Here is an 18505-nt window from a genome sequence, read left to right on the forward strand (position 1 = left end):
GCATTATGTCCAGCATCGTACGTTGTCCCCGTCCGACCGTAAATGATTATCACTTCTATTTTTTCTTGAAAACCCTTAAAGCAATTTCAATAGAATTTTGCGAGGACTTTACATGGACAAAGTGAACAAAAGTTAAGAATAATCTCTTCACCTCCAGGACCCTAAAGGTCGGGGCCAAAAGTGATCAAAAGAGCTATAATTTCTTCTCAACACCGGAAATGTATGAAATGGTATTCCTTGACGGAAAGGTTTAAAGGTCCTTTAACAATAGTTTTCGATATTCTTAGTTTAAAAAATCCCTACATTTTTAAGTGTGATTTGTTTTCATTAAAATATTGTTGAAATTCGTATGATGGAATTGCAGTTGATGCCGAACACAGTTGACTTTTTGATTACATGGTAGCTATAAAAACTTGTAAACAAGATGATAAGTATTTCACAAGAAACGACAGTATCCATAGAACTCTGATGACCGTTAAGGCCCCCATGACTCCTGTTATATGATAAACGGGATGTCATATGTGTTTATTGCAGCTGGACTATCGAGCAATGAAGTCGCTGGAGTGATTGTCCTGGTGTTGATATGTGTCATCGCTATCATTATACTCCTGGTAATGCTGTACAGATGGAAAATGTTGTAAGTTCCAAAAATATGTTTTTTGTACATACGAATCAGCAAAGATAATGAAAAAGAGTAGGGCAACTACGTTTGAGCTATCATTATCAGTTTATTATTTGCAAAGGTTTATGAATGAATCATCCTCCGATACCGTTTCCCAATCATAACTGTATGCATATCTTTGAAAACCTCGAAAATCATTCCTAGTTATAGGTTAACTTGTTTTAATCATAAAAATAGCATGCATGATACATATTAAAAACATGGCGGTGATGCCATCTGTTGTCCATGAATTATATTCGAGAGAAATCTACTTGTAACACCTACTACTGTGGAATAGTTTGTAACTTTTCCACATGTAAAAGAACCATAGCATAACACGAGATCTTTTTTACTGTTTTACTTCACATTTTCCAGTTTTAGGTCTGAAAAAATGTAAATGAAAAAATTCCAAACTTATGCAAGCATTCTATCTTATAGGTAATTATTTACGACTGAATAACATAGTTGTATGAATTCGATGTAACATATCATTTCAGTTATTAAGTAGACAAATAATATGACATATGTCGCAAGTTATTAAATTTGGGAGGGGAGAGGATGGAAAATGATAAAGAATTATATATATTGGCCTTAGGCTCAAGTACTGCTCATATATCCTTCTTAGTTGACATCTGTATGGTTGTCATGGATTTTCCTAAAAACGGATTTGTTTGAGGTTTATTTATTTTACGCTGATTGAGACCCCCTAGATGAGTTTTGGATACACACTCCGTGTTTGGAATGTAACTTTATACAGTTACATCTTAGAGTTAAGGTCAACTATCAAGCCCGGTGTTTCTGTCCTGCTCTGAGGCCAAAAATAAAACCGAAGTAAACAGTAGAGTAATTCTAAGAGACCACAAATTAGTTTCGCCTTGAAAGAAAATAACAGAAGATTGAAGTTTCTGTATTCCTTTTTCCGGTTCGGCTAGAATTTTCATCTTGGTATCCAAAAGTCTGCCGATCTCTTGAAAGTTCAAATTTGAAAACCTTTAGATCTGTATACATTACTGTATATAATGCATTGTTTTACTAATCGATATTTGAACATTGTAACACAACTGACAAAGGAAGATAATTTTTGACTCGTGCCCTGTTCAGGTTTCGGACTCACGTTCCATGGTACCAAATCGCTTAGAAATTTTACCCCACATGAAATGAAGAACGCTACAGGATGTATAACACTGGTGATATATGCGAAAATACAATATATGTCGGAAAAGATATCCGTTTCTGATTACTAATATTGCAAACAAACTAACAAAAAATGCAGAAGTGATTTCAGTACATCTGCAGATTCTTACAGTGACAAAATTCATGAAAAGTTATAAACGTTATTTACGACATCACAATATCATTGTGACTTTTTGTTTACGAGACTTCAAGTATATGAAGACGTGGATACTAAAAGCACTTACTCTTAACAAATACTACACTTTTTGTTGATATACATTTTTGAAGTATTATTATTCTTTATTGCAGCCCATTTAACAACTCTGGTTCTGCTCAACTGACAAGAGCTTCAACGGGTCCTGGTGTTCATATCAGTCGACATCGGTTGGTACTATTGTTAATTTCAAGTCTAGGCCTTAACTCTTGTGGGAAAATCTCCACTATTATTCCCGAGGTGTCATGCTATTTTATCGGTACACACATGATCTTCAGAGAAAAATCGGTGTATTTTTATAGAAATCTTTGATTAAATCATTGAAATCCCACTCTAATTCACAACTAACGCTAAATGTGTTTTAAACAATTAACATAACTATGAAACCGATATATTTGTAAACACTCCATCGACTTTTTGCTCTTTATTACTTCATGCAAAGTATAATGGTTTTCCTGAGCTATTGAAACTGAGGGATACTGCCACACTGCTCGTGAAAAATAGTATCATATGGGAAAGTGCCGAAACCCTAATGAAGTTGTCCGATTTCGGAGGCTGATTCTAGATTAGGCGTGGCCAATGTGACCCTTGAAATTAGTCATAATAGCAAAACACAAATGTATAATGTTGATGTATTGATTTTCCATTCCATTTCATAGACCGTTTGTTTTGGGAAGAATAAAACAGTTGGTTGACCGAATGAAGAAAGACAGTGGCCGATTGTGTCATCTGGAATGGGACGTACGTTTGATTTTAGTAATGTCTTTGTTTGTAAAACAAAGTTAATGAAAGCACCGTTTTGAGTTCAACTTTAAATATTTCGAAGTTTTTCTTTTTCTTGGTTTTTGAGATTATCTTTTAAAAGAGAAATGGTATTATCATATGGTAAGGAAATGAACTTAGAAGAACTGTCAAGGCACTTGCGTTTACATTTTACCTTTTTCTAAACGTAAGTCATGATTATTAAAATACTTATTTTCCTAACTAGGGCCTAACCCTGGGGTTCTAAAGCTATACATACATAAGCAGCAACCTTTCCAGATTGGCTTTTTTAAGTACAGCCAAATATAATGTACCAAAACATATGATATTCATGACTTTTATGTTTCCATATTTAATATTTATTCTACATGTATATTTTTTACAATGAAAACGAATCTTAGCATAATAACACTCAACTTTAAATAGTATAAAGTTACATACATATACATTTTCTCTATTGCAGGACCTGAATTCACTTAGTCCACATCATCCAACTGAAGTAGCACTACTTGCGGCAAATGCTCGAAAGAATCGCTACAATAACATACTTCCTTGTGAGTTATTTAAGCTAAAATGACATACTTACATGTGAGTTATTTAAGCTATAATGACATACTTACATGTGAGTTATTTAAGCTAAAATGACATACTTACATGTGAGTTATTTAAGCTACCCAAACCTTAATTCGAATTAGACCTCATGTATATTTTAAACACTACCATGACTATGAATCTAATATCTACAATGCTATATATGAACTGTCACTAATTATCTGCAATGCTTCTGTTTCAATATTTCGTTACAATAGAAAGACATTAATTTATCTTTCTGACGGACATAGAAGAGATAACGTTTCGTTTTCAAATTTCATACCATACATGTTCGAAATTTGATGCATATTTTTAAATATTGTTGTTTATGCTGTGAAATTATCTCTTTCCATAAATTATCACTGAGAGAAGTGATGATGCCGCCAATTTCTACAACGAAACGTTGCTTATTTCGTTTGCAGTTGATCGGTCGAGAGTAAAATTGTGCAGCGGTGGAGATGATTATATCAATGCAAACTATATCCCAGTAAGTGTTTCCACTGTTGTTGAAGATAACTTAGAAACACGTTATGTAGGATGAAAATCAAGAGAAATCAACCAATCAGTATCGTGTGACCAGATATTGTGTTTTAAGGAATGTGACACAATGCTATGAACAGATTTCTAGCAGCAGATCAACATTACGTGACTATATTATGGCGCATATCTATTAACTCAAAAATGTGTACAAATGTATATAAGTGAAATCTTATGGTGACTGAATATGTCTGCTACAGAAACAATAGATACGTATGTAATTACACTGATTAAGCTTATAATCAAATCGTCCTGAAAACGAAGGGATCATCAAATATATTTTTCATAGTGGCAGGATGTTAATATCATAGTTGTTTAAAGAGTATTCGATTTGACTAATACTTTAACTGATTTAACAGTCAATAGCCTATTCCATTGAATAGACTCATAAAAACATATAAACCAGGTGTGCTATATAGTACACAACGTTATTTAAGCGTAAAAAATGGCAATGTGTTTTAATGTTTCAATTGGTTCAATAGTTGTAATATCACTCGAACAATTAGACACACGTATATCAGGTTATATCACTTTTAACAGGGTTACAAGTTCGAGAGAGAATACATAGCTTGCCAAGGACCTCTTCCAAATACTACAGTGGATTTTTGGCAAATGGTTTGGGAACAAGATGTACCTATAATTGTGATGCTTACCAGATGCAATGAAGGCGATGTTATCGTAAGTAAAACCCAACTGTTTGTTATCAACATGCGACATTTCTAGTACAGGAATGGTATATTGATTTTTGCCCCATTTTGACAGACACATATAAATGAAATCACAATTTACAATTCTATAAGTATGTAACGCTACGTGGACATATACTGTTGCTAGTGACGAGGAAATCGGTGTCCGACAGACGGTACATATATGATGCATATGCATATTTATTGTGATTTTTTCAATTCTAGCAAGATTAAATAGAAATCGATAATTTATAATTTGTATTCATAACACTGTTTTACAAGTTAAAGTTGCAATATCACTTCTTTTATCGCCATTATAGATCAGTCGTTAACTTTAATCCTTCAGAAATGTGAACAGTATTGGCCAGAGGATCTACATGACTCAGTGACATATGGAAAAGTTGAGGTAACACGAACAGTGTCAGAGGGCAACAACGAGTACGTCTACTCCGAGTTTAACCTCACATCGGTGAGTTTGGACATCATGTTTACTTGTGATCGTTAATTCAAATCCTAATCATAAAGCAGTTTTCATGCATCAACTATTCTGATACCAATTAAATAATATACAAGATAATGTCGCAGTTTGTTGGTATACTCTTGATTGTTTTTATCACTCTTTGTTTTCAGGCTGATCACGAGAAATCGGTCAAGCATTTTCATTTCCTAGAATGGCCTGATTTTGGTGCTGAATTGGATTTCAACGTGTTCCTGGAATTTCTTTTCAGGGTTAAGAGTGAAATTCACGATGACCTTGGAGGCCCCATCATAGTACACTGCAGGTAGTAAACATTTGTAACATTAATATCTAATCATTATACAATATAACCAAGAGCAATAACAACGCCACCATTACAAGCCATGACATGACATGACATGACACCCATTTATTCTATTCGAATGGCCAATAATGATCTGCTTTGATTTCTATGCTTCTGCTTCAGTGCTGGAGTTGGAAGGACAGGAACATATCTCGTACTTGATTACCTCACAGAATTTCTCAAGACCCACAATCTTTCACAGGAGTTTGATATATTTCAATGCGTTCTAAACATAAGACAGCACAGAACTAAGATGGTGCAGGCAAGGGTATGAAAAAACGTCTTTTCTCTTTCTTAGAATTATTTCAAATTTAATATCAAGCAATCTTCAGTATGATTGAATACATGTACATTCATCGTGGTAGATCTAGATATGATTATTCACTAGTGCATAACATTGTCATGATTTAATTTTATCAAGGAGCAGTACCTGTTCATTCACGAGTGTCTTCAGGAGCTGGTGAGACGTCAGATGACGCTAGAAAACCTAAACGGTGATGGACTTCAGATGCCGAGCGAACAGGAATATAGTGATCAACTCTTTGGTGCGTCTAACGGCTCGATTGATTCGTGTCGTAAGTCATTTCATCAGCGATACAGCAGTTTATGTTCATACTTCGATCCAAGCCTTTATTTAGGACCCAATTATTGCATTACAGATGTCCAGAATGTCATTGTAGAAGTTACAACCATTATACATTGTTATCACTTGATAGAAACCCTGGTAATTGGGATGGAGTAAAACCGTCCGCATTTGGGCGAAAGTCACACCAACGTAATTACATATCTCGAGCCCCTGAGAATATTTTGATATACCACGATTCGGTTCAGTTAAATTATGCAATATTGTTTAATGCATTTTAGTACAGTTTTGTTTGTTTATTCTAGATCCTGAAAACAAGCTTATGATAGAGGAAGGCGACTGCAAAGATGGCGACAACGGCAACGTTGTGGCATACGACAACCCAAGCATGACGACAGAATTGTGATAACGTTGAATCATACTCTCTTATTCTGTGTGTATTCATATCAGAGTACGAACTGTATTCATATCATTAATACGCATGTTAATACACATGGATTTAACGTGTTATACATAGTAAATTTGCCAACACCTCATTTATTTGTAAGGATGTGGTCATGCATCGGAAAGCTGATCTCAAGCTGGTGCAACGCCAAATGTAATAGTGTAATACTGTTAACATCACCTTATCGATCAAAAATTCAAACTTTCAGACAATTTTTTATAAATTCGCATGTGAAATGAAAAGCAAATTTAAGATAAAGTTGTGGTAACGCCCATCATACCAAAACCCTCGTGCGCACATTAAGCTTACATTGTTCGCACATCGTCCACACACATGCAATATACAGTATCTAGCGCACAACTGTGCGATAGGATCGCACATTTTGCGCAGTATGGCAAAATTTGTTGGCTTATATTACAGACGGAAAACTCGTGTACATATTACTAAAAATATACCACAGGCACATTTAATATTGATCGTAGATTATTAGTCGTTTTTGATTTGACATTTTTTCGAAAAAAAAAATAACAAAAAACACTTAACTCGTTAAAGTTTATAGCATACAATTTCACCCCTCAGAGAGTGTCGAGTGCTGTGCCTCGGGCAATAAAAATGCCTGTATACAGCTGTATACGTGACAGATCCATATCGGCTAGGCCTCCCGTGTAACATTTTAAATTTACTTGCAAAAGGATAGAAAATAAAAGCGATGCAGAGCGAATGAAAATGCAATTTCCTTTCTGACGGTTTGAGATGCGAGATGTTTCATTGTCGAGACGAAAAGAGATGTCCATTTAATGATTGCATATATTATGAGTGTACACTGAGTGGTTAAATGGGTCACTTTGTAAATTCTTGAACTCTTAATTACGAGTGTATATAATTATTCAGTCTGTATTTGATAGATTCACATGTGCCTAGTCTATAGATGTATGACTTAATTCGGAAGTACAATCAGTACTCTTATATTTATAGAAATTGAATTAACCCTATCCAACACTTAATTGTATTATCAGAAGTCATTTCCAAAATTACATTTACTACGACAGAATCACACACTATGCGAACAGTTGTGTGATAGCTTCATATTTCGTCCAGTTTTCCCATCGTGTGCACACCGTGCAGACATAGTGCGCTCCCCAAGACGAACTTTTATCAAATAAGTCAGAAAAGATACATTGACATATTTCAAAGTTAATATTTAGAGGATTAATTCAAACCGACACCATTGTCTTTGCCCATTTTATTATGACATTTTAGTCGATTATGACCGGCGCACCCAATGAAAAATCTACCAGGTTTTATTACACTAGTATCATAAACAAATATATTTCTTGAGCGATTGCACTAGATATCAGACCGAATAAGTGATAAATGTATATATATATATGATGTCAATTGAAACAGAAATATTTTTTCATGTCTTTGTTTGTAGATATATTAAGCATGAACATGTAATTCATGTAGGTCATTACATGCATTTTATAGTTATAATAATAACATTGTTATGTTCCGTTTCCTTAAATATTCAATTACTTCATATATTTTCATTTTGTACATGTAATATCACTTACCATTTCGTAAATCTTATAAATATTTGATCACTTCATTTATTGTTATTATCGTGATAATTTGAGATATGAGTAGAACAGTTTCGATGTTTTTGAAGCATTTTATGTACTGGAAACCAAACTAGATGAAATTTTAGAGGTTGATATGTTGTGATGTGGACATGTCAAGGTCAAGATCAGGGTCGCTATTAACAAAATATAGTTGGGAACATATTGGCAAAAATAATATAATGCACTTAAAACGGTCAAAATTCTGCATTATCAGAGAGTGATACATTATGATATGTTTATGGATTTGAATAGTACATAAGATCAAGATCGATTTTCACTTTTACTGAAATAAAGCATACAATGCCTTTATAGAAGGCTATACTCAAGTTTCATTACGGCAGTGTCCATGATGACTTATCAGAATTCGGATCTCACACCAATAGCGCAACATACTGTCAGCTTATATTCATTACATTTGTTTGCAATGGTGGTAGCGCAAAGTTGAAAACCGGAGTACCACTAACAAGCGAATGTGGTATGGTATCGCCAGACAATCACCCATTTGTATCCTTATTTCTGTAAGGTTTTGGATTTATATAGTGTCTATACATATGATATATCTATAATCCAAAACGTCATTTCATTTCACCAATACGCCTACCAACTACAATGTTTTGATAAGATTATGCATTTTTATGTGACCCTTGATATATCAACTAGTTTAGTCACCAATCAGAGAAATGCACTTGACATCTTCTGTCATGGATTATAAAGAAATTATCACATGTATCATTCTAGATCTACGAAGAACATCACCCTCAGGCAAAGGTTGTTTTGCTTCGTTCAAGATAGCTAGAACATTTTAATATTCAGGATAGTATCATATTAAGCTTTTTTGCAGATGATCATACTGTATAGTGTACATATTTGCATATGTTGTTGACGCATTTCATGTTTTGTATCACGTAATTATATTAAGATTATAAAACATGTTACCATTCATATTATTTAGGAAACATGAACTTACTAAATAGCAGATTTACTATATGTTCCATTAAAGATAATATATATATATTTGTGTATTCAAAATAGTTATTTCAGAACATTTTATGCATTTCCTTGACTTGCTTCACTTAATAATAAATCTGAAACCATATTTCCTCCTTGGGGCATCAAATTATCGTGATAACGTTCTAAATCATTAAATATATTTTCAGAAGTATAATTTTGGATTCAGCAATCAGTCGGTTCTTTTTTTGGCCATATGTAATTTTCGTAAAAACAAATTACTTGGACTGTGTATATGTACCCATGTCAAATTTTCGAAGCAATCTGCATCCTTCATTATGACACAAGTACTTTATAAATTACATGTACATATGTAAGTAACATGTGGTATAACATGTATTTTTATACAACAAGTTAAATGTTACATGCAAAGATAATTTGGGAGTTAAATAACACCTTCTATTGTGGTAGAAATATATATGCATGTATCTAAATATTCAACATGTTGTCCTAATACCGGTTCTATAAATGTACATAGCAGCCCATTAAAGGTTCAACCCCAAAGACACTTCAAGTTTTATCTGTGATTTCAAAGTATGGCCATGTTACATAGTTAGATTTGTATGTTATAGATATAACAAAAATTCAAATCGTATGTTAATGTTAAGATTTATTGTAACATGAAATATTTAAAAGACAGACAAAGTGCAGTAGAAAGCCATATAACAGGTGGACGTTTTCACTCGGGATTTCTTTGACACAGTTACAATAATGGGGTTGGTGGTGGGAGGGTATTTTCTTGAAAATAATGCACATTACAAATTGATTATAACATATAAATACAATCAACAGAATAACTTAATGATGACATGAAACTAATTTACATGGAATTTTAATAAGTATAAATATTTGCAGAACTCAAAAACGTTATCATATAACTCTCAAAACCATCACATGGGTCTGACAAAAACGACGTTTGTGTGTTCAAGTTATCGCATAAATGCTACATATTTGGCCAATTCGAATATGTCTGCAAAACATTGTCATATTGTGGATATTGTCACAAAATATTTTTTATAACATATGCATCTATCTAAGATATTGAGATACTGAGCACAGTTGGGTTAAATATCGATTTATTTCCTGTCCACTAAACGAACAGATACGATCATTGTTTTTTTTTCAATAAAATTCTTCTCGGCAGACATATTAGACGGTGTTTTCTTATGTTTGTGTTTTAATTAAGTTTGCTGATAATATAATCATATAGAGCATAGATATTACTGATACTGAATACAAATAGAGACTGATTTTAATGTATGGAAAAGCAGGACGGGTAAAATATAGTAATTGCTTTCGTTTTACACAATAATTTAGTTAGAAGAACGGAAAATTAATCTCATGTATTCCCGATCTGGCAATGATCCTCTTCTTTTGTTGGGGAAGGTTGTCTCACCTCAAATATTCCTTCATCCCCTATATTGACACGGACAGCGCCCATCGCAACCAACACGCACACCCCTGAAGTACATGAAAAATAACATTAAGAAAACGTGCGAAAAAACAGCCGGCATAAAAATTCACACGATAGTCTAAATAAAAATGCAAAACTTTTTTTCTCATAGAAAAGGATGCGTAACGTTAAGAATGAGCAGTGCATTGAAGATAAATAATAAGATATTTCCAGTACAGACGGTTTGAAAAAAAATCAAAGCATGAAACGTACTACATATATCTCGATACAACCATGGCTAGCAATGTCCATATACCGAACGAATAATTATTGGTAGGCCTATGCAATTCAATGTAAAAAAAGAATATTTAACTAAATTAATTGTAAACGTTTTTTATGACACACTATATTATTGAGAATTATTGATCGTAACGTAAAAAATCAAAATCCTACAGAAAACAATATAGAACATGAAAAACACTGTATCATATCTGCAACAATTCGTCAGTTGCATAAGACTACAGTATACGGTTTGAATATCGAACATTATACATTGATATATTCTACCTTTTCATATATCCTGATATTTTACTATGTGACATCTTAAACCGTGATGTAACAACTTCGAATGACTTTCAAACTGATTTACGATAATTATATTGCTGGAAACATGAGAGTCATTAGATAACCCATTTGTATCGAGCGCTGCACAAATTAGGGAATGTTTTCCCATTAACTCCACAAAGTGGCTTTAGGATAAAGTGACACATGCATTGAGTATCAAATGGACATCTGCCTCGACAACTGAAGCCTGTTTTCCTGAAATTGCAAACACCAACGAACCATAGTTTCAATTTCTGAGTGCAGCAGATATTGCTCTTTTATAAAACAAAAAATGAGATTACTGAGAATGACTGCTACTGTTGTACTTAGTTCCCCCTCTTTCGCCTCATAATTTCCATTTTTAAACCCATAAAACGACCGACGAGTCTTAGAAAGCCGAAGGGATTATATGATGATGTCAGCTCGATTATTTGGTTTTTCTCTATCTAGTTCTTAATTTTAATCAAAAGCGACTCTTCGTTTTTGTGGATTTCTGATAACCCAAGTGTTACTGTCCTTCCTCTAGAAGACTTGTTCTAATTGACATGTATCAGAAAATCAACATGAACATATCTTTGATTGAATTAGATATATTCAATCATAAAAACCCGATTATGGGAATAATGCACCCATGTTTTATTGGGTTTAATTTGTATCTAGAACTTAATTTGAAAGATGCTGTTCTCTAACGTGTCTTTTGTACGTTCTTTTCATTATCCATGTGCAATAGCATCGCAACATCCTTTTCATATTAGTGTACCTGAACAACTTGAACAAACGTTGACTTCCAAATTACAAAAATTGTTGTTTACTCACCTGCATGTTGCTTCACATCTGTTGGGGTATGTTTGTCCGTCCTGTCCGCATACAGGTCTCAGAATCTTTGGACATGCACATTTTGTTTTTTTATGACACGGACATTCTCCTTGACAAGCCACTCTCGTATTCCTTTGAAAAGAAAATTAAAATGATATTACAAGGAAATTCGGAGAATTACATTAGATAGTAAATGGTTAGTTGAACTTTTATTGACCCTATAAAGTCATTATGATTTAGCAAAATTCCCCTGTAATCGGTAATTTAGCTCTTAAAATATACCTTATTTAAAGATATTTGATTTACGCTAAGTTGTTTTCATCATCATCATTTATGTATGTGATTATTGGAATTATGACAACACGAAGGTGCTTATTCTTCCAATGAGTGCACCCCTGTCCATAGCTATGATATTCGCATGCACTACAATGTAACATGGAATATTGTTAGTTTGTTGTTTTATAATCAATGTACTTTTCAATGACATAAGTGCCTTTCATTCATAATATACCCCAATCATGAACGTATGGCGACCAAAGCAAACAAATGTTTAAGAACACCAATGATTCATCAAAATCATAATTAAAACACAAAATGAACTAAAACGAGGCGGAAGTATGACCATAACAGCACAACGTACAAGTAATTTACTAGGATGATGTATAACAACTAAATCGTTAGGCATGCTCCAGAACATCTAAATAATCAAACTCAATATCGATAAAGGACATAAAATGTTTCTGATGCTGTTCTGACGGTGACTACAAAACTTACTCAGTCATTTATCCAAACCCTTTGTGGTAAACATAACAGTTATTAGTTTTCATGAATCGCACAGATCATGATATCGGGGACAGGCTCTAAATTCTCATAGTTTGCGAAGCAGGTATCATACTTAGGTATGTGATATTTGCATCAGGGAGATAGGCACATTATTTTGTTAATTTTATTTACTCTGTGTAACTACACATGTTAGGTTCAATAACCTATAGACATCCTTTATTGTTAGAGAAGAACAATTATGTAAAATGTATCAGAAAATCAACATGAACATATCTTTGATTGAATTAGATATATTCAATCATAAAAACCCGATTATGGGACTAGTGAACCTTAGAGTTTTTGTTACTATATGAGACGTTAAATATCTTTTCTTCTATTTTGTATCTTGTTCAATACACAAACTTCCAGTAAAAGCAAATATTGTTCTTATTCCAGTAGAGTTATAATTTCAATAATTACGCTAAAACAAAGAATGGACGTACTTAAAATGCATTTGCTCGTGATCATTGCTAATGAATTATACATTTCACCCGTGTTCTTTCGGTATTTTATGTTCTCTTTACATTGACTCTTTTTCCCTTCGGACACTTATCTAATTAAGGTGCACACCATAAGCGACATTTATAACGGAAGACCTCGAGTCATTACTTTAGGGGTCAGGAGCAGACAAGTTCTTCTGTTCAAAGATAATAATAAATGCTGAAATCCAGCTTTTGGAAAGTCATCGTTCTATATACTAGATGGTGTGTCTACTCGAAGGTGCTTACGCGCATTTCGCTTCACACTGGTTTCCGTAGGTTTTGCCGTCTAACCCACAGACTGGCTTGTATTCCTTGGTACAATAGCACCGCCGGTCGATCTCACAGGGACATCGACCTTTACAAGCAATGTCGATTTTCCTGTAAAACAGAATTATTGCATTATTGATTTTCGTTCCACCTGAAGAAAGATCAATTACTCGAAAATGTACAACTATTTTTTTTTTTTGAGTATTATCTACAAAACCGTTCAGATTATTTCAACAATTACGCTAAAACAAAGAATGGACGTACTTAAAACGCATTTGCTCATGATCATTGCTAATGAATTATTCATTTCACCCGTGTTCTTTCGGTATTCTATGTTCTCTTTACATTGACTCTTTTTCCCTTCGGACACTTTTCTAATTAAGGTGCACACCATAAGCGACATTTATAACGGAAGACCTCGAGTCATTACTTTAGGGGTCAGGAGCAGACAAGTTCTTCCATTCAAAGACAATAATAAATGCTGAAATCCAGCTTTTGGAAAGTCATCGTTCTATATACTAGATGGTGTGTCTACTCGAAGGTGCTTACGCGCATTTCGCTTCACACTGGTTTCCGTAGGTTTTGCCGTCTAACCCACAGACTGGCTTGTATTCCCTGGTACAATAGCACCGCCGGTCGATCTCACAGGGACATTGACCTTTACAAGCAATGTCGATTTTCCTGTAAAACAGAATTATTGCATTATTGATTTTCGTTCCACCCGAAGAAAGATCAATCACTCGAAAATGTACAACTATTTTTTTTTTTTTTGAGTATTATCTACAAAACCGTTCAGATTATTTCAACAATTACGCTAAAACAAATAATGGACGTACTTAAAACGCATTTGCTCGTGATCATTGCTAATGAATTATACATTTCACCCGTGTTCTTTCGGTATTCTATGTTCTCTTTACATTGACTCTTTTTCCCTTCGGACACTTATCTAATTAAGGTGCACACCATAAGCGACATTTATAACGGAAGACCTCGAGTCATTACTTTAGGGGTCAGGAGCAGACAAGTTCTTCCGTTCAAAGATAATAATAAATGCTGAAATCCAGCTTTTGGAAAGTCATCGTTCTATATACTAGATGGTGTGTCTACTCGAAGGTGCTTACGCGCATTTCGCTTCACACTGGTTTCCGTAGGTTTTGCCGTCTAACCCACAGACTGGCTTGTATTCCCTGGTACAATAGCACCGCCGGTCGATCTCACAGGGACATTGACCTTTACAAGCAATGTCGATTTTCCTGTAAAACAGAATTATTGCATTATTGATTTTCGTTCCACCCGAAGAAAGATCAATCACTCGAAAATGTACAACTATTTTTTTTTTTTTTGAGTATTATCTACAAAACCGTTCAGATTATTTCAACAATTACGCTAAAACAAAGAATGGACGTACTTAAAACGCATTTGCTCGTGATCATTGCTAATGAATTATACATTTCACCCGTGTTCTTTCGGTATTCTATGTTCTCTTTACATTGACTCTTTTTCCCTTCGGACACTTTTCTAATTAAGGTGCACACCATAAGCGACATTTATAACGGAAGACCTCGAGTCATTACTTTAGGGGTCAGGAGCAGACAAGTTCTTCCATTCAAAGATAATAATAAATGCTGAAATCCAGCTTTTGGAAAGTCATCGTTCTATATACTAGATGGTGTGTCTACTCGAAGGTGCTTACGCGCATTTCGCTTCACACTGGTTTCCGTAGGTTTTGCCGTCTAACCCACAGACTGGCTTGTATTCCCTGGTACAATAGCACCGCCGGTCGATCTCACAGGGACATTGACCTTTACAAGCAATGTCGATTTTCCTGTAAAACAGAATTATTGCGTTATTGATTTTCGTTCCGCCCGAAGAAAGATCAATCACTCGAAAATGTACAACTATTTTTTTGAGTATTATCTACAAAACCGTTCAGATTGTTTCTGTAGTCTGTTTCCTAATGTACCACAAAAGGCATGAAAAAATAAAAAGGTAAGAGTAGATTTGTGTTAAAACCATTCTAAGATACTGTTTGTCAATAGAATATAATAAGAAAATAACATATTTATTATACATCCAGAACTTAATTGGCATTTCAATGATAAAGGATGTAACCATGACTATATTTTCATCTCAAGCATATGTTGTGCATATCAGTGAAACATCTGCCTAGGTGGCATTACTAAACTATCTTCAAAATAGGAATAATTCTTCAACGTGCAAATTCTTTTGGTGCTACGTACGTTGATAACAGTTCTCTGCGGTTGATATATGAAAACATTTAAATATTTCTAAGCATAGCTTGATTTCTATGTTAATATAAAATAGCGTATGCATGTTAAAATTATTGATCGTTAAAAAGTATTTTAGATTAAAAGAAAGCACATATTCAGAAAGAAATTAAGCGATCAAAAATGCGTTCATGTTTCTGTGGTCCATGCACTCCCTAGAATCGGGATATATGTTACACTTTTCGAGATCAACAACGTGCGTACCTGCGATTAGCAACACATGTGCTGCTATATGTGCGACCGTCTACACCACACACTCGTCCACTTTGTGTGCTACAACGCCGTCTCCTGTCTGTAATAAAATAATATTCCATTATACACGGAAAAATCATAGTAATGTAAACCATGTCCGGTGAGATTTTACGTCTTATTGCATCTTTGAAGTGAAGCGAATAGATCTGTTGGTTATACTTAATGTTTTGCGTGTATTTCTAGTTCTAGTGCCTGTAGCAATGTTACAATTACACCAGGATTATATTCTGGTAAAACAGAAATACAATAACACAGGGCACAACTGTGACAGTTTGTTTATCGTTGTGTACAGTCCTATATATGGTTTAGTAAATTAATCATTTCGCAGTCACTAACAGTGGTGTTATTGTCGTGCTGGTTTCCAAGGGCTTCCTGTTTGATAATTCAGCATTTATATCGACTACTCGCGTTGTACAACATCCTCGTGTATGACAGCCTTACATCAAAGACGTGTCTTAAAATGACGAAACAATCCACCAAGGACTTCATCCTTGTGTAATATTACTTACCTTTAGCTTCTCCCTGGTGTAATATTACCTACCTCTAGCTTCATCCTCGTGTAATATACCTACTTCTAGCTTCATCCTTGTGTAATATTGCTTACCTCTAGCTCCATCCTAGTGTAATATTACTTACCTCTAGCTTCATCCTCGTGTAATATACCTACTTCTAGCTTCATCCTCGTGTAATATTACCTACCTCTAGCTTCATCCTCGTGTAATATACCTACTTCTAACTTCATCCTTGTGTAATATTACCTACCTCTAGCTTCATCCTCGTGTAATATACCTACTTCTAGCTTCATCCTTGTGTAATATTGCTTACCTCTAGCTTCATCCTAGTGTAATATTACTTACCTTTGACTTCATCCTCGTGTAATATTACTTACCTCTAGCCTCAACCTTGTGTAATATCACTTACCTTTGACTTCATCCTCGTGTAATATTACTTACCTCTAGCCTCAACCTTGTGTAATATCACTTACCTTTGACTTCATCCTCGTGTAATATTACTCATCTCTAGCCCCAACCTTGTGTAATATCACCTACCTTTGACTTCATCCTCGTGTAATATTACTTACCTCTAGCTTCATCCTTATGTAATATTACTTACCTCTGGCTTCATCCTCGTGTAATATCACTTTCTCACTATAATACTTACGAATTGCTTCACCTTCGGTTACAAGATAGCATGCGACTATCAAAAGAAATCCTTGTAAGTAAAGAAAGTTCCTCATTCTGATTCGTTATCTTCGGGAATCCTGATGCACCTGAGCTGTAAGATAGTGAGACGGTTTTATAAACTCCTCCTTCCCGGATGTCACGTAGATAGTGACAGCTACATATCTCACTTGGCGTCACATGACAGAACACATTGATCATATTCATGTGGCTAAATGGAGGACATAATGCTATGTATAAAGTGTAGGAATATTGTTGATGTTTGAAAACATTTTCTCTGGAGAATATGTGATAAATAAAATGATATTTTATATTTGGACAATATTTTGAGACTCGCATCATTAATCACTGTGTCAGTTACGTGTAACAATATAAAAATATACCTAAAACAGGTGCAAATTATAGTAAAACAATTGCTTTCCTGATATTAAGACAAACTTAGCATAAACGAATTATTTTCGCAATCTACAATTATCTGCTCAATAATTAATGTATTTTATATTGTAACAAAAATTGTCTACTTACAGATATAGCTTTGTTATCAAGTAGGAGGTGATTCAGTTACTCGTAATAAATCAGTTTCACGGAACAATCTACTTTTATCTACATATTCTGTATTGATCATGGCATATTATCGCGTAGAGCCATCTGTGGCGTCAAATCAATTGAATTATCAAAATGATTCTCTTAATATAACGTAGTATTTACAACTTCATACAGAGTTGAAATATCGTAGTACTTACAATTTCATACAAAGTTTAAATCATTATATACAGTCATTGCTAGACATGACGTATGATAATGTTTTTTTTTAACTAAAATTCGTATCGGTGAAAACGTGACTATCTCTTCCATCCCAAATTATCTGGATATGTTAAAATTGCTTATACTGACATGTTCACTAAGCAACACCTCTGTGTTGTTTGCGTAATATATGCACGAATCGAGACTGAACTCACATGCACCTACGTTATGTGGCGTGACGTTACGCTGTTCTTATTGGCTATCTAGAATACGTGCTACTGGTTGGTTCATAGTAATGTGATGTCAGCTTAATTGTTACACGAAGTATAATAATCATCGTTCTTGAAAACTGCGTTATGAAGTATAAATTTGATTTACTTTACAATAATTGTGAAACAAGCTATCAGATTATATCAATCATTCCTGTTGGCCCAGGTGAAAGCGTCGAGGGATCTTAGAAGGAACCGGATAACCCCGAGAAACCCAACCATGGTCTGACAGGCAGGTTGACCCAATACTTCCCATTAACCCCGACGTCGAGGTGAAAGGCGAGT

At 34.4% G+C, this 18505-nt stretch overlaps 2 protein-coding genes across 3 annotated transcripts in view; one reads left to right on the forward strand and one right to left on the reverse strand.

Moving 5' to 3' along the window:
• LOC132547972 (receptor-type tyrosine-protein phosphatase eta-like) overlaps nt 1-7987 on the forward strand; it is a 30428-nt gene extending 22441 nt beyond the window's left edge. The window contains exons 14-24 of one of the 2 annotated variants that reach the window (XM_060211787.1): nt 535-637; nt 2144-2218; nt 2708-2789; nt 3274-3364; nt 3824-3888; nt 4479-4616; nt 4971-5093; nt 5255-5406; nt 5569-5713; nt 5867-6020; nt 6334-7987. In XM_060211787.1, coding sequence (XP_060067770.1) covers nt 535-637; nt 2144-2218; nt 2708-2789; nt 3274-3364; nt 3824-3888; nt 4479-4616; nt 4971-5093; nt 5255-5406; nt 5569-5713; nt 5867-6020; nt 6334-6434 — 1229 coding nt within the window. In that variant the 3' untranslated portion in view covers nt 6435-7987. The remainder of the gene's footprint in view (nt 1-534; nt 638-2143; nt 2219-2707; nt 2790-3273; nt 3365-3823; nt 3889-4478; nt 4617-4970; nt 5094-5254; nt 5407-5568; nt 5714-5866; nt 6021-6333) is intronic. The other variant, XM_060211788.1, reaches the window with a different exon arrangement.
• Nucleotides 7988-10479: 2492 nt separating this feature from the next.
• LOC132547993 (serine protease inhibitor dipetalogastin-like) lies at nt 10480-16705 on the reverse strand. Its single transcript, XM_060211807.1, has 8 exons — nt 16663-16705; nt 15979-16066; nt 15180-15311; nt 14608-14739; nt 14036-14167; nt 13466-13597; nt 11916-12047; nt 10480-10564 (listed from the first exon to the last, which is right to left on the reverse strand). Exons 1-8 carry the CDS (start codon nt 16703-16705, stop codon nt 10513-10515), a joined length of 843 nt encoding a protein of 280 aa, XP_060067790.1. The 3' UTR covers nt 10480-10512.
• Between the last annotated feature and the right edge of the window lie 1800 nt (nt 16706-18505).

This window comes from Ylistrum balloti, unplaced genomic scaffold (assembly GCF_031769215.1).
Source record: "Ylistrum balloti isolate Yb309-2 unplaced genomic scaffold, AGI_CSIRO_Ybal_v1 Utg369992, whole genome shotgun sequence".
Classification (NCBI taxonomy): domain Eukaryota; kingdom Metazoa; phylum Mollusca; class Bivalvia; order Pectinida; family Pectinidae; genus Ylistrum; species Ylistrum balloti.

Bases quoted from the DNA above. Each gene is read 5' to 3' on its own strand.
- LOC132547993 (XM_060211807.1), bottom strand. From the start codon at position 16,705: ATGAAGCTAGAAGTAGGTATATTACACGAGGATGAAGCTAGAG. The intron at 13,598-14,035 runs GTAAGCACCTTC...TCTGTTTTACAG, and splicing joins CAGTGTGAAGCGAAATGCGC to GAAAATCGACATTGCTTGTA. The intron at 12,048-13,465 runs GTAAGCACCTTC...TTCTTTTCAAAG, and splicing joins CAGTGTGAAGCGAAATGCGC to GAATACGAGAGTGGCTTGTC.